Source organism: Thunnus thynnus, chromosome 10, assembly GCF_963924715.1.
Source record: "Thunnus thynnus chromosome 10, fThuThy2.1, whole genome shotgun sequence".
NCBI classification, from domain to species: Eukaryota; Metazoa; Chordata; class Actinopteri; order Scombriformes; family Scombridae; genus Thunnus; species Thunnus thynnus.
In genome coordinates this window covers 28478971-28491930 of record NC_089526.1, presented here as the reverse complement: position 1 = coordinate 28491930, position 12960 = coordinate 28478971, and the positions used below count along the sequence as shown (strand labels likewise).

Below are 12960 nucleotides of genomic sequence, written 5' to 3'. Positions count from 1 at the left end.
AATTCCATATATGTTAGAAAGAAAGAAAGAACGTAGCTAAGCAACTTTATTTACATAGCACCTTTCGAGAGCAGACGTCACAAAATGCTTCAAAGAAGAAATAAGGCATAAACATACATAGAGACTCAATAAAAAACAGAAATAAATAGACAATAAAAATTGACACTAAGGCAAGTCTGAACAAATGGGTCTTGAGCTGCTTTTTAAAAGGTGTCCACAGATCTTAAATCCAAGCAGAGAGAATTCCAACGTTTCGGGGCCACAATCTCAAAAGCACAGTCTCCTTCAGTGTTAAACCTAGATTGAGGAGCAACCAGCAAATGCTGATCAGAGGACCTTAGAGACCTGCTGGTGACACAGGGATGCAGTAGATCTCTGATGTGATGATGGGGATAATGATGGGGAGCTAGTGAACCTTTTGGAGGACCTGGTCGAGACTTTAGCAGCAGCATTTTGGACCACTTGTAAATGATCTAGGGATGTTTTGCTGAGGCAGGTGAAAAGGGGGTAACAGTAGTCAAGACGGGACGATATAAAAGCATGAATTAACATTTCCATCCAGAGTCCAGAGTCAGAGCCTGGTCCATAGTAACACCTAGATTTCTTATGGAGGATTTAACCAATGAGGTCGTAGACCCAATACCATCCCTTATCTTAGGGAAAACACTAGAGGGGCAGGAATAAGGATTTCTGTTTCGTCTGCATTTAGCTGTAAGAAATTATCTGCCATCCAGTTTTTATAGTATTTAGGCAGTTATTTAAAACTGACTACTTAGCTATGCTTTGAGGTTTCAATATAAGTATAATTGAATATTATCTGTGTAGCAGTCTACGAGTATACATTTAAAGTGCCTTATTATCTGTCCAAGGGGAAGCATACACAAGGCAAACAGAACAGGACCAAGGACTGAACCTTGGAGCATACCACAGTGCAGAGTTTCAGATGAGGAGGCGAAGTTGCCAACAGAAACTGCGAAACTGCTGTCAGAGAGGTAGGAGGAGAACGACTAAAGGTCTGACCCAGATACCAAACCACTGCCCGAGTCCTTGCACAGAGATCCAGCAGCACCAACACCGAACATTCTCCTGCATCACCACGCATCAAGACATCATTTGAGACTCTTAGAAGAGCTGTTTCTGCTGAGTGCAACCGGCGGAAGCCAGACTGAAACTTATCAAAGATATTATGCTCATCTATTGCAGTTGTGAGCTGCTTAGCAGCCACTTTAATTATTATACAACAAATCCCAGATCTTACTGTACAAGGAATACATTGGTTTAGCATGCAAATAAAAACTTTCTATCTCTTGTTTTTGGAAAAACTCTACATCAAATGTAAAAGTCAAAACACTGGTATATAACCAGCACACGTCAGAGAATCACATCCTGCAGGCACTTGTTGCTCAGCTGTGTGTTCAGAGAGAGAGGGAGGGAGGTCAAGAGAGAGGGAAAGAGACAGCGGGAGAGAGAGAGGAGACACAGACAATGGACCACAGCTGAGAAAACAGCTGGGCCTGGCACAAAAAACAGTCACTTGCCAGCACAATAACTGCTCCACGGGCGACACTCAACCGGCTAAATACAGCACTGCCCTCACCATGCTGCCACATGAAGAAACAGAGAAAAGACTCCACAGGGCTCCTAATGATACACCGCATTCGTCCTTGTATAAATTTGGCTCGGACAGCAACACTAAAATAATCCAAGTAAAGCAAAAAAAACAAAAAAACTATACAAATCTGTGGGCGGAGACGCAACTGAATCCTCTGAAGTGGCTGTTTCCTACTGCATAGAGAGGTGAGCAATCAGAACGTAGGAGGGTGAAGGCACACTTCATTAACCCTGGTGTAATTGCCGCTTCCTTTTTATTTCGGTACACGGAGGTTAAGAATTAAACTGTTGGTTGGTCGCTGATGCAATCCGACCATGGGTGCAGCAGAGAATGACATTGATTACAGAGATGTTGCTGCATTTCTATGAGGGTGAGAGTGTGTGAAAACACAAAGAATTAAATTGTGGAGGAAGATATAAAGTGTAACTATATGTATAAGACTGTATGTAGGAGTAAATCAGAGTTAGGGGTCATTGTTAGCTACTGTAGCTGCATATATTTTAAATAATTACATGTGAAGTCATCATAGAAGTGTTGGATTCAGATTTGGTCAGTACGTCTGTGTTTTCTCTTACTCTGGCACAGCCTCTCTGATCTTGGGGTCGGTGATCTCCTTGTAGATTGCGGCGGACTGCACCTCCTCCAGAGGACACATGATGCCGTACTCCTCGCACCCGTGGGCCTGAACCAGTGGGTCCATCCGGTGAGGGTCAAACATGATGTTGTTGGGTGTCACCAGCAACACCCCGCTCACCGCACCCTGGAAAGAGAGGAGAAGGGAGAGGGATGGGTGAGGAACAGCGAGATCCATCAAGAACTTTCGATAAATAAAAAGGAACAGCTTGGCATGTTTTATCTACCGCAAAAGATAATCAAAAGCACCTCTGTCACATAAACATCTGGAGGCCAAATCCATTTGAGACCACAAATGTCCTAAATCAAGTACAAGTTATTGACTGCCAGCGCTGACCACTTCAGTGCTTTCATTTGGTCCCTGGGAGTGAATCAGCAGTGGTTCAATACCATGGATCTGTGTGTGTGTGTGTGTGTGTGTGTGTGTGTGTGTGTGTGTCAGAGGGCAGTGTGTCAGATGCCTGGACACACAAGGCAAACAGTGATGGGGTGGAGTCTGTCTGTATTTCAGTGCAGGACGTCTGGGTAGCTGGCTGCCATCCTGCCTCAAAACTGACTAACAACCACAACACATCCAATCTGACCAGTAGGTGTGTGTGTTGATCAGTGGTCAGGTTACAGCTGCGTTCTTTCCTGGATTAATTGTTTAGTCTACTGTAAGAATTGTCAGAAACAGTGAAAAAAGCCAGCTGTAATTTCCTACAGCTCAAGGAGACGTATTCAAATGTCTTGTTTTATCCAAAGATATTTACTGTCATACATGTCAAAGAAAAGCAGCAAATCTTCACATTTGAGAAGCTGAAATGTGAATTTTTGGACTTTTTGGTTGTAAAATGACAAACAACAGTTGCTGATTAATTTTCTATTGATCAACTAATCCATTAATCGTTGCAGCTTTAGGTTAAATGTATCAAACTTCTGCATCTAACATTCATGTTCATGTACAGTATGTTATCTCACTTCTGAACGTGTTTTTATTCACTGTTGATAATACTGTTGTATACTAAACTTTTAGATAAAGATTCAGATTTAGTATCAGATCAGAGTTTTACAAGAAAAAGCACAACATATAATGGTGCCCATGACTCTTTAAGATCTTGAATGAAGATAAGTCAGTTCACAACACTTTAAGGAGCTGCACACTCCCTGGTTTCAGACCATCTGAACAACATTAACTATAATTAGTTGAATTAAACTACAGTCAGCAGGAGAGACGCTTCTCTTCATGTGCTGGTCTACAGAGTAATTCAAATCTGCCCACACATGTGCCTACATTATTTACTGTACTGATTTTATTCTCTTAGCTGCTCTCTTCAATGAACTGAGACACACTCCAACCTGAAATATTCTTGTTTTATTCAGTTTGCTGACTTTCCTTCAGCCTGCTTCCCAGTCAGTTACCACAGTTACTCACATGTTTGTGAGAACGCCATTGAAGGACACAAAGAGCGAATGAAAAAGCACAAGAATATTATGTTTTTTGCAGTTGAGAAAAACTTGAAGTGATCCTCACAGACAGCATTGTGCTGTAAATGGATTCTGGTCAACTGAAGCTGTTAAAGTGGAGCACTTGATATTTTTGCTCACTGTTGGTGCAAAATACTGAATGTAGAAAGGAGCACTTGATCTTTAATCCTTACCATTGATGGTTTACACCTCTGAACGACAAAAGGAAAAAAATGCAGAGGGTTTACTGTGGAGTTTTACTTTAAGTGCATTATTATTTTAATTTGTCTAATTATTCTACATTAACACAAACTTCTTTTGAAGTATAAAGTGTGTCGAGTACATGCTGCTGGCAGCTCTGATGTATATTTACATATTTTAGCTTGATGCTTTGATATAACTGCTTTTTCCTCTCACTCCATCTGTCATGTTTAGGTGTAGCTCCAGTTTGCGCCTCTCATGTATTACCATTAAATCTGAGTCACAGAGCTGAGCATCCAAATCAACAAAAATAAATACCCAAGAATATTCTAACTGTCCTGATAATAAAATATTCTTTTGTTTTTCAGAAAATCAGATGCTTAGCTTTGTGACTTGGGGGCACACTTGGGCTGGTTTAGGGTTAGGTTTTTTGCTGATAGTAGTCTAAGCTTTCACCCTGTGGTACATTTTTATCTGTCACATGACCAGGAGGGTACAGAGTAATCTTTAACAAGTGGACCCACACATGCACATGACTTGGTGTTTCTTTATACTGGATCTTACCTTTCCATCAGTGATGTACTTGCAGTTGATCTTGAGGAACTTCTCTGTGAGGGCCTCTTCCTCCTCGGAGGTGGATGACACCACTCTGGACTGGCGCAGGGCGGAGAACACTGGGGGGTGAACGCCTTCTGGTCTGGAGGGGCCATCGGAGTCCTGTGACGACATTGGTGTAAGGAGGGGAGGGTAGGAAAAAGACAGCTTTTGTTAGTTCACTTATATAATACTTGATTATCATCTGTTATAGACGCTGGACTAGTTTGTCACTGGGCACATTAAACAAGGATAAATATACATTTTTATGTTTAGGTTTTAAATTTAACTGAGATGGATCCCAAACTGTCAAACTGTAAACACTGAACCACATTATCTACATACATGCCTACAAACAAAAACCATTCAAAAAGAATTCAACCAAACTGACAAAATAATAAATGCTGTCGAACAGGCACGGCTTGGTTCACTTGGTGCCTCCTTTCATCAGACTAATGCATTTGAGTCTCTAAATGTATTATCTATATATAAACAGATATTTTCTGCACAGCGGGACAATCAGGTTAAAAGAAACCCAATGAGGAGCCAAATGAATGCGCCTCCTGTGTGCCTGAGATTTAAAGTGGTAATTAGGTGAAAAACATTCATATGAGACTGAAGCTTTAATTATTGTGCTTTTTTTTCCAAGACTTGATGCCTAGTTATTCTATTAAAGACTAACATGCCCTGAGTGACCTCATGCACGAAAAATACTTCACTTTGTGCGTCATGTATTATCAGCGGAGGCAATTCATGCCCTAACACACATCTACAGTATGAATTGGTGTGTATGTGTGTATGCTTCATGCATATTGAGTATCATCCAATTATATGTGTAGTGGAATGTAAACTGAATATGAAAACATGGTTGCAAATGTATGTAAATCTTATTTTTTCTCCTGGTTATATTGTGCACTGAGGGCTGCAAAACATATGCCATCTTTAATAAAGATAAATCTATGACTGTGATGATAACTGACAAAACTGTTTAACAATGTTATTAAGAATCATTTGCAGATATGCTGATATAAAATATTTTTCCTCATAATTCACCAGATGCTGCACAACCAAGACAGAATTTTTAATTATGTCTCAACTATGTTGTTCTATTATATGTTGACACATCCGCTATAAAGCTATTTTGTTACTGTTTCTTTATCTGCGCTGTGGTAACTCTGCAATCTGGCACAGATGGCGTGTCTGCTGGGCTGGAAACACGAGGTGTGGTGGGCTTGGTGTTTCTACCAGTGGCCAGTTGCCATGCAATGTCTGAGCCACGGGGAGAGACTGACTGGAGTCTGTCTGAATAACCGTCCACAGGGAGACATTTTGTAGGACAGAGCCAACTGTTGGTCTGACTGACTAAACAACGCTCTGCAGGATGGACTGTCTGAGACAATGAATGACTGCTGAAGGAGACGGATCGGAACAGAAGACGAGAGGATCCGGGAAGAAGCGCGAGATAGGAGAAACGGGGACACGGGAGACAAAGAGAATGTAGAAACTGCAGTAGAAGCAAATAAAGTAAAAAGCAGTGGTTAGCTGCTAGAGAGAAATAAAAAGACAAGGAGATAAAGAGAGCTAAAGGCAATAAAAGAGAGAGATTGGAGTGAGGACGGAGAACAAAAGGGAAAAAGAGGACAGAGAGGAGTGTGTGGGAGTTATCGTCGAGGGGGGATTTCGACCGGGGAGGGGAGAGCGTCAAGAGCCGGTGGAGAAGTGAAGAGCTACAGTAACAGTGAAGAGCTGGAGAACCAGAGCCCACAACAACTGTCTGCTGCCCTCCTGACACCCACCCCCACACCTCCCCCTTGCCGTCGACAAACAGCCTGCAGCTACTGACCCACACCGACACGAGCAGCCCAGACACTGGCAGCCAGGGAAGACTGAGGGGGCCGGCCAATCTGTTACAGCCAAAACAAGCCTCTCTGACCGGGAGAAGAGGAGAGAGGGACCTAAAAATGTAAAACGGTGATAAGGAGGAGAGGGATCGGAGCTGAAAATAAAGTTTCAAGAACATCCTTAACCTCTTAAACTCCGCAAGGATGCTGACATCCTTGGCCGACATGACTGTCTTTAAGAGGCTGTAACGAGCTTAGTTGCAATCAAGCTGGCCTTCTTGCTCCAAGGTTAAAAAAAAAAAGATAACACTGACTGGAACACACCGGGGAAGAGAAACAACACATGCTGCTCAAATGTGCAGCACACACCTGGCAGCTGCAGATGTCAAAACATGTCCTCCCTCATAGAAATGCATAACAAACACAATCTTATATTCACTGTTATTAAATCTAGCGAATCTGAGAAAGGGGTGATTTATGTGTTTGGTAACAGAATTAACACCCATCACACTTCTCACACTGTCTACATGAGAGAGGACTGTGAAAACACTGCTGTCCATCAGCGAAGTGCTGCTGCCCATAAGGCAACACAAGGTGATGGGTAATGATTTTCTTTTTTTGTCTTTTTGCCAAATGTTGACATGCACAAAGCAAAAAAAAAGGATAGAATTTGTAGATGACGTTGCTGTGTGGGATGATGACTGGCAAAAATCAGAGTAAATAAGTGAAAAGCATTAAAAACAGTGAGATAACTTTTACTGACTGCCAACAGTGGCATATTGTGGAAGCTGACAATCTGTCTTTTTTATTAATAATTTCAGTGTGTTGTTCTTATTAACGCTGTAAGAACAAAGAAAACAAAACTGGGCTCACTGTCTCAAAGGTTTGATTTCACCAGGTTTTAGCCCATGTATGAGGCCTGACGGAGATGGTGTGATGATCGCTGCTGTTATCATTTCCATCCTAGGTATGATGTATTATCTTTCGACAGAAGTGCACAGTCATGCTACATCAGTGAATCATCACCTGATCCAAGCATCCAATCGTGTCTCACACATCTGATCAGGCTGCAGACTCCTCTTTCTTCCCTGCCGTTCGTACCTGGCTACTCCTTCCTGCTGCACGCTGCTGCTGGCTGGCTGGCTGTGTTGATTCCCTGCTCCGATACTGCAAATCCACCTGTCTAGTTTCTCATAAACCATACTTGCCACTCTTGCGCTAAATGGCATTTCAAAATGATATACTGCATATTGCAGTCCTTGTTAAGTTTCTAGCATGCTGCCTGTACTGTGAAATACAACGCTTTAACTGTTTAAACAATAATACCTTCATGACTCAAGTGCTCCTAAATGAATTTTATTTACCTTTGAGAGTTAAAAAAGAAAATAACAGTGCAGGGCAGGGCAACCTCTTACCCAACACACAGGAACACAAACACTTGTGAGGCCATTTGTTTTAAACTGTGTGGACAAGGGCTGACTTCAAATAACTTCAGAAACCCGAGTTGGTCCTTTTCCTTGATTAATGCTGCAGCACTTTTTATTACACTCTGAATTATCTGGCCATTTACCCTGCTAATGCCTGAGGAATTTTCACTTGGTCTATTTTACAGCTACACTTATCGTAAGTCACTCTGAATATCCACTAAACTGTAAATTGTAATCTCTTGTTCCTCTCTTTATCACTTGTTAACTGGTTTGCTGACAACAATTCAAAACACTGTCTGCAACGACTTGAGGATGATACAGGTATTTATGTGGTGTTTCTAGAGTTAAAAATGACTAGAAGTCTTTTCAAAGCTATAAAGAGACAGCACAAAAGTGTTCAGACAGTTTCACTTTGGTACAGTTGTATACACGCAGTTGAAAGATCAATAGAGTTTTAAGCTATGGAAGTTAAGACGGCATCATTCTGGCACAGCCTCTTCACGTATTTCAAGTGAATATTGCTTTTCCTGGCTGCTGCTTTCTTTGCAGTGCTAATATATGACCAGTGTTTGTCCTGAAATGGCCTCCAAGGCATCTAATATTTTCTCAGGTGGAGTGTGGTACTGTGAGATATGATACTAAACTCGCCTGTCTTATTCTTGTACCTCGTTAACCTTCAACTTCATCCAAGTTTTTATTTACACTACTAAACAGCACAAGTAAGCCAAGGTGAAATACCTCATTTGAGTTAAGACACAACTTATCCCGAAATGACCAGATTCCAGTCAGTCTTGGAAACAGTTTTTCCAGTGTGTGTGACATCAAAGGGAGAGAAAGAGCATAGTGCAGAATAGTAGATAGACTAGCTGATGCACTGAAATCCAAAGATGAAAAAGGCTGCTGTACTGGCCTCAGACTGTGAGTAACCACAGTGGGGGGGGGGGGGGGGGGGGGGGGGGGTGGATGGATGGATGAGTATTGAAATGGATGTACAGGAGGAGAAGAGCTGACATGAGAGAGACAAGGAGAGGAGAGGACGGGTGCCTGATGTGGCCATCGGGAGGTTTTGGCAGGTGAAGGGAAGGCTGAGGAAGCAGTGAGGGAGACGCTTTCATACTGGGGACAGAGAGATGGCTGGAACAGTGTTAGATGACCGCTGTGGTGGGGCTACAGAAATCAATAACCTTTTAGTATCCAACCAATATTTCTCTCCTCACCCACAGTTAAAAGCAGAGGAGGAAAAAAAAAAGATCTAGAGAGAGGCTGCTGTGAGATATGGCTTGTGTCCAGGTTGTGAAGGGCAGAGGGATACAGTAAATATGGGAGGTAACATAAATCTAAGCCCCACAACACATTTTCACTTCTTTTTTAACAAATCGGGTTACATTTCTTTCAAATGTGATGTATGCTTGTTGCATTTCGCTCTATGTGATGATAAAGTATTCAAGGAAGAAGTCTGCAGGTGCCACTCGGCTTTGACCTTGACAGTGAAACATGGCACAGTCAAAAAAATCAATCCACAGCTCCACCTTGTGGGCATGTCTGCATTCTGCAAGAAGGAGCACACAATGGCTGGGATTCATCAAACGTCTGTAGCCAGAAGTCCTCAAGTACAATCTGTACTGTTGCTCATATCAGACAATATTATAGCCCAAGACCATGGCGATGCCTCACTGAGCCCATATACTGAATCTGTCATGCTCCAAAACAAGACGAGCCATTTAAAAAGATAATATAACCAGAACATTCTCAATGAAAGTCTGGGCAGTGAAATGCAAAGGCATAGCAGGTGCTGAATTGTAGGAAATGAGATCTGCTTGCCAGAGTGAGATCATCACAGACGTACCTAAATGGCACCAAATAAATAGGTAATCTAAACTGGTTCCACTTCCTCCAAGACTAATTTTAGATGCCGTCCCAGCGGAAGAGAGGAAGGAACGAAGGAAGGAAGGCAGGGAGGCAAAAGAGGTGCCAAAAGAGGAAGAGACGGAGAAGGTCACAGTAGTAGCTGTGCCGCCATGGTGAGTAAGCTTGTGTTTGTGTGTATGAATGCGTGTATCAGTATGAGCACGGGGAGGGTCTGGATAGGACAATGAGGACGAGCCTGCCCACACAGATGACCAGAGAGCGAGCACGCCAGCGAGCTGGTGGCTGCCAAATAATCCAACGACAGCAAGACCGCCAGCCGGAAAGTCAGCCAGCTACCCATTCACGCTCACACACGCACATACACACGCACACACACGGAGCCAGCCAATGATCCATGCCTGCAAGATGTGTTACTTTTTGCTGCCAAAACCAACAGGCTAGAGGGCAGAGCGAGATCATGAAGACGCTTCAGAGATGCCTTATTTGGCCTTTAGTTCTATCAGAAAAACACAGAAACATGGAAAAAACTTAAACATTGCTTACTGAAGAATGGACAGTGTTATATAACAGAAGTGCATCAAGTAAATCAAGTAAATATTCTATATAGACTTTATTTTTCCTCTTTTTTCCCGTCCGTAATTTACATTTTTACAATGGAATCGATGGGTAATCATTCAGTCATATATGACTTATGTGTTTAATATTTTCCAGTTTCCAGCAACTATAGGAAACATACAATTGACTTAATACTGTTTTTTCTGATATCCTAAAGTAAGAATTATGTCAAACAGCACCCATCCATCTTTGTCACTTCAGAGCCTAATGTTTGGTTGAAGTCAATATCAATCCTATACAATACAGTACAAAGTTCAAACTCACCCTCCATAGAGGTGTTTAAACAAACATGGAAAAAAGAGCTGTGATAAATGTACTTCTCCTGAAGGCACTTCAGTACAAAGCTGTATTTCCTGTTATAAACTGGTTAACTACCAGGAGAAAGGTTTCAGTATTTTGGTGGTTGGTGCGGCAGTGCAAACAGAACCAAAACTGATCAGAGACAGTTGACCACTTTATGGGAGACTGCAAATAGCCTTATAACAGCAAAGAAAGCTCTACTACCCCACTGGAGAACACCAGAACCACCTTCGGTCTAGCATTGGCTAGATGATTTGTTGGGTACCTTGCACCTTGAAAGAATTTCCTGAATTGTACTTGAAATGTACTTTTCTTATTATTTTCCCACCTTGTCACTATGTAACTACTGTATGTGTTTTTGTGGGTTCATCATCATGTTCTGTGGTCTCTTGTACTGGCTTTATTTTATGAAAAACTGAAGTATACAACTGTAACAACTGTGTGAACACTACCAGAACTCCAAAGAAAATATGAATGATGTAAATGAACAGCCACACAAAATATATTAATATTCTGCAGTGAAAAACCTCAGTTTTGTTTCATTGCTTTGATTATTTGTCAGGCCGTTTGAACATCTAATAGGCTTTTAAAACATCTGGTGCCAGATCGGATTCTTTTTATATCCAAAACTAAAAGAGACGCATCTGAAAGTAGTTTCTCCTCAGAGCACTCTACTCGCTATTTACTGCTTGCATTGCTATTACTATACACCTCCCTGAACCATTCATTTTCATGATATCTTCATTGAGATGTGAGCCGAGCACCAAAATAGGCTTGTAATTAAAAGATGCCGGGGATTCTAGAGGAAAAAATAAAGAAGCCGAGTGAGTTATTAAGGTCCTTCCTGTGGTTTAAAAACCAAACAGCACCTGGATGCTGCTCGCTTCTGTAAGACTACCAAAAACACACACACACACACACACACACACACACACACACACACACACACACACACATATAACCAGAGGAAGAGAGAGATTGGCCTGTACAGGCAGGCAGGCACACACACACATACAGAGTTGACACATCGGGTGAGGTAATGTTTCCCCCCTTCTGCCTTCCAAGCACACTTCCTCTGCCTGGAATAATTGCTGCCTGGCTGCTTGTCTGGGGGAGCGAGCTCCTCCGTTCATTAGTTGCTCTAAATATCAGACACGGCATCACTTTTAAAGGCTTAATTTCTCTGCAGTCACAGCCCCTCTCTCTGATCCTCCCCCGTTGAGAGCTGCAGAATATGCTCCTGTTCTCGCAGGCATGACCTAAATAGATAAGTAGTAAATGAACGGGGGCCTTTCTTTTGGCAACCATGGAGAAATTAACGGACAGAGATGAGAGCAGACGAGTGGGAACGCTTGTGGTGGGAGGGTGTCGAAGCTCAAGTAGAGCAGCCGTGACAGTGATGGTGATGGAGATGGCAGTATCCATTTTCTTACAAAGCAGCAAAACAAGACGTCCGTTTCCATGGAGACCAGCAAACAGTCATATTTCTTCAGGGACCACTGGGCTTCCTGTGGTGCCTAATGATTGGCTCATTCAGATGCTGCAGACACAGAACCAGAGGGAGATGGTTCCTGCTGCTGGTCTTATGAGCAGTGAGGACAGGATGTGTACCAGACCTGAAGTCACTTCACAGACCAACGACGTGCCTCCAGCCTCCAGCTCTTCTACATTGCTGATGCTACACTAGTGAAGCTGTGAGGGATGAGTGGGATATAGTGTTCTGTCATGTTAATTTGGCTGTTCTGTCAGCACAGTAAAAAAACTAAACAATAAGACAAAACAAGAAGAATCTGATACTAAAGGGACATTGCATGGATTTATGCTTTAGTATATATCGCAGAACTATACAGAGAATTACACTGAATATGTGATCACTACACTAACCATTGGGGATGGTCAGATATTCATTTGGCCATATTAACAAACAAGTGTAAATGCCATGTATCTCCATTAATAATAAATCAAACCAAAAGTGCTGTCAGCAGCTCGAATACTAATTAAGAGTCCAGAATTTGCACACTGCTCTTCTAATAGGCCCTTTCACACATGCACTAAATGCTTCATGCTTGAAATGCCCCATTTCATTTCTGCTTTTCACTTCTGTGAAACAGGACATGAAGAGGAAGTCTTTTTTTATAGTTACTTAAGTACATGATATATGGTCAGATTTCTTCTGCAAAATCCTCTGTTAGTTCCGTTCCTTCTAAGATGTTTGTTAGATAGTAATCTGGGTGGAGTCATCACCGTATTAAAGACCTAATAGAAAGAATATTACACAACTATGTTTTTGGTAATATAAGCTGATTCACTTGCTAAGGGAAGTCTGAAAGTGTTGGCTGATTCTCTTTTTTTTGAGTTGCTTTCTCTACTTAATCCATGGAAAAGCTACAGATCTCTCAGAACAAGTAAGTCAGGGTTGTGT

The 12960-nt window shown here is 42.0% G+C and overlaps 1 protein-coding gene across 5 annotated transcripts in view; it reads right to left on the bottom strand.

Moving 5' to 3' along the window:
* Positions 1-12960, bottom strand: part of oxr1a (oxidation resistance 1a) — a 178559-nt gene that overhangs the window by 20119 nt on the left and 145480 nt on the right. For all 5 annotated transcript variants that reach the window (XM_067602365.1, XM_067602367.1, XM_067602368.1 and 2 more), the window contains 2 exons: positions 4457-4609; positions 2188-2372 (listed from right to left, as the gene is read on the bottom strand). In XM_067602365.1, the coding sequence (XP_067458466.1) occupies positions 2188-2372; positions 4457-4609 (338 nt within the window). The remainder of the gene's footprint in view (positions 1-2187; positions 2373-4456; positions 4610-12960) is intronic.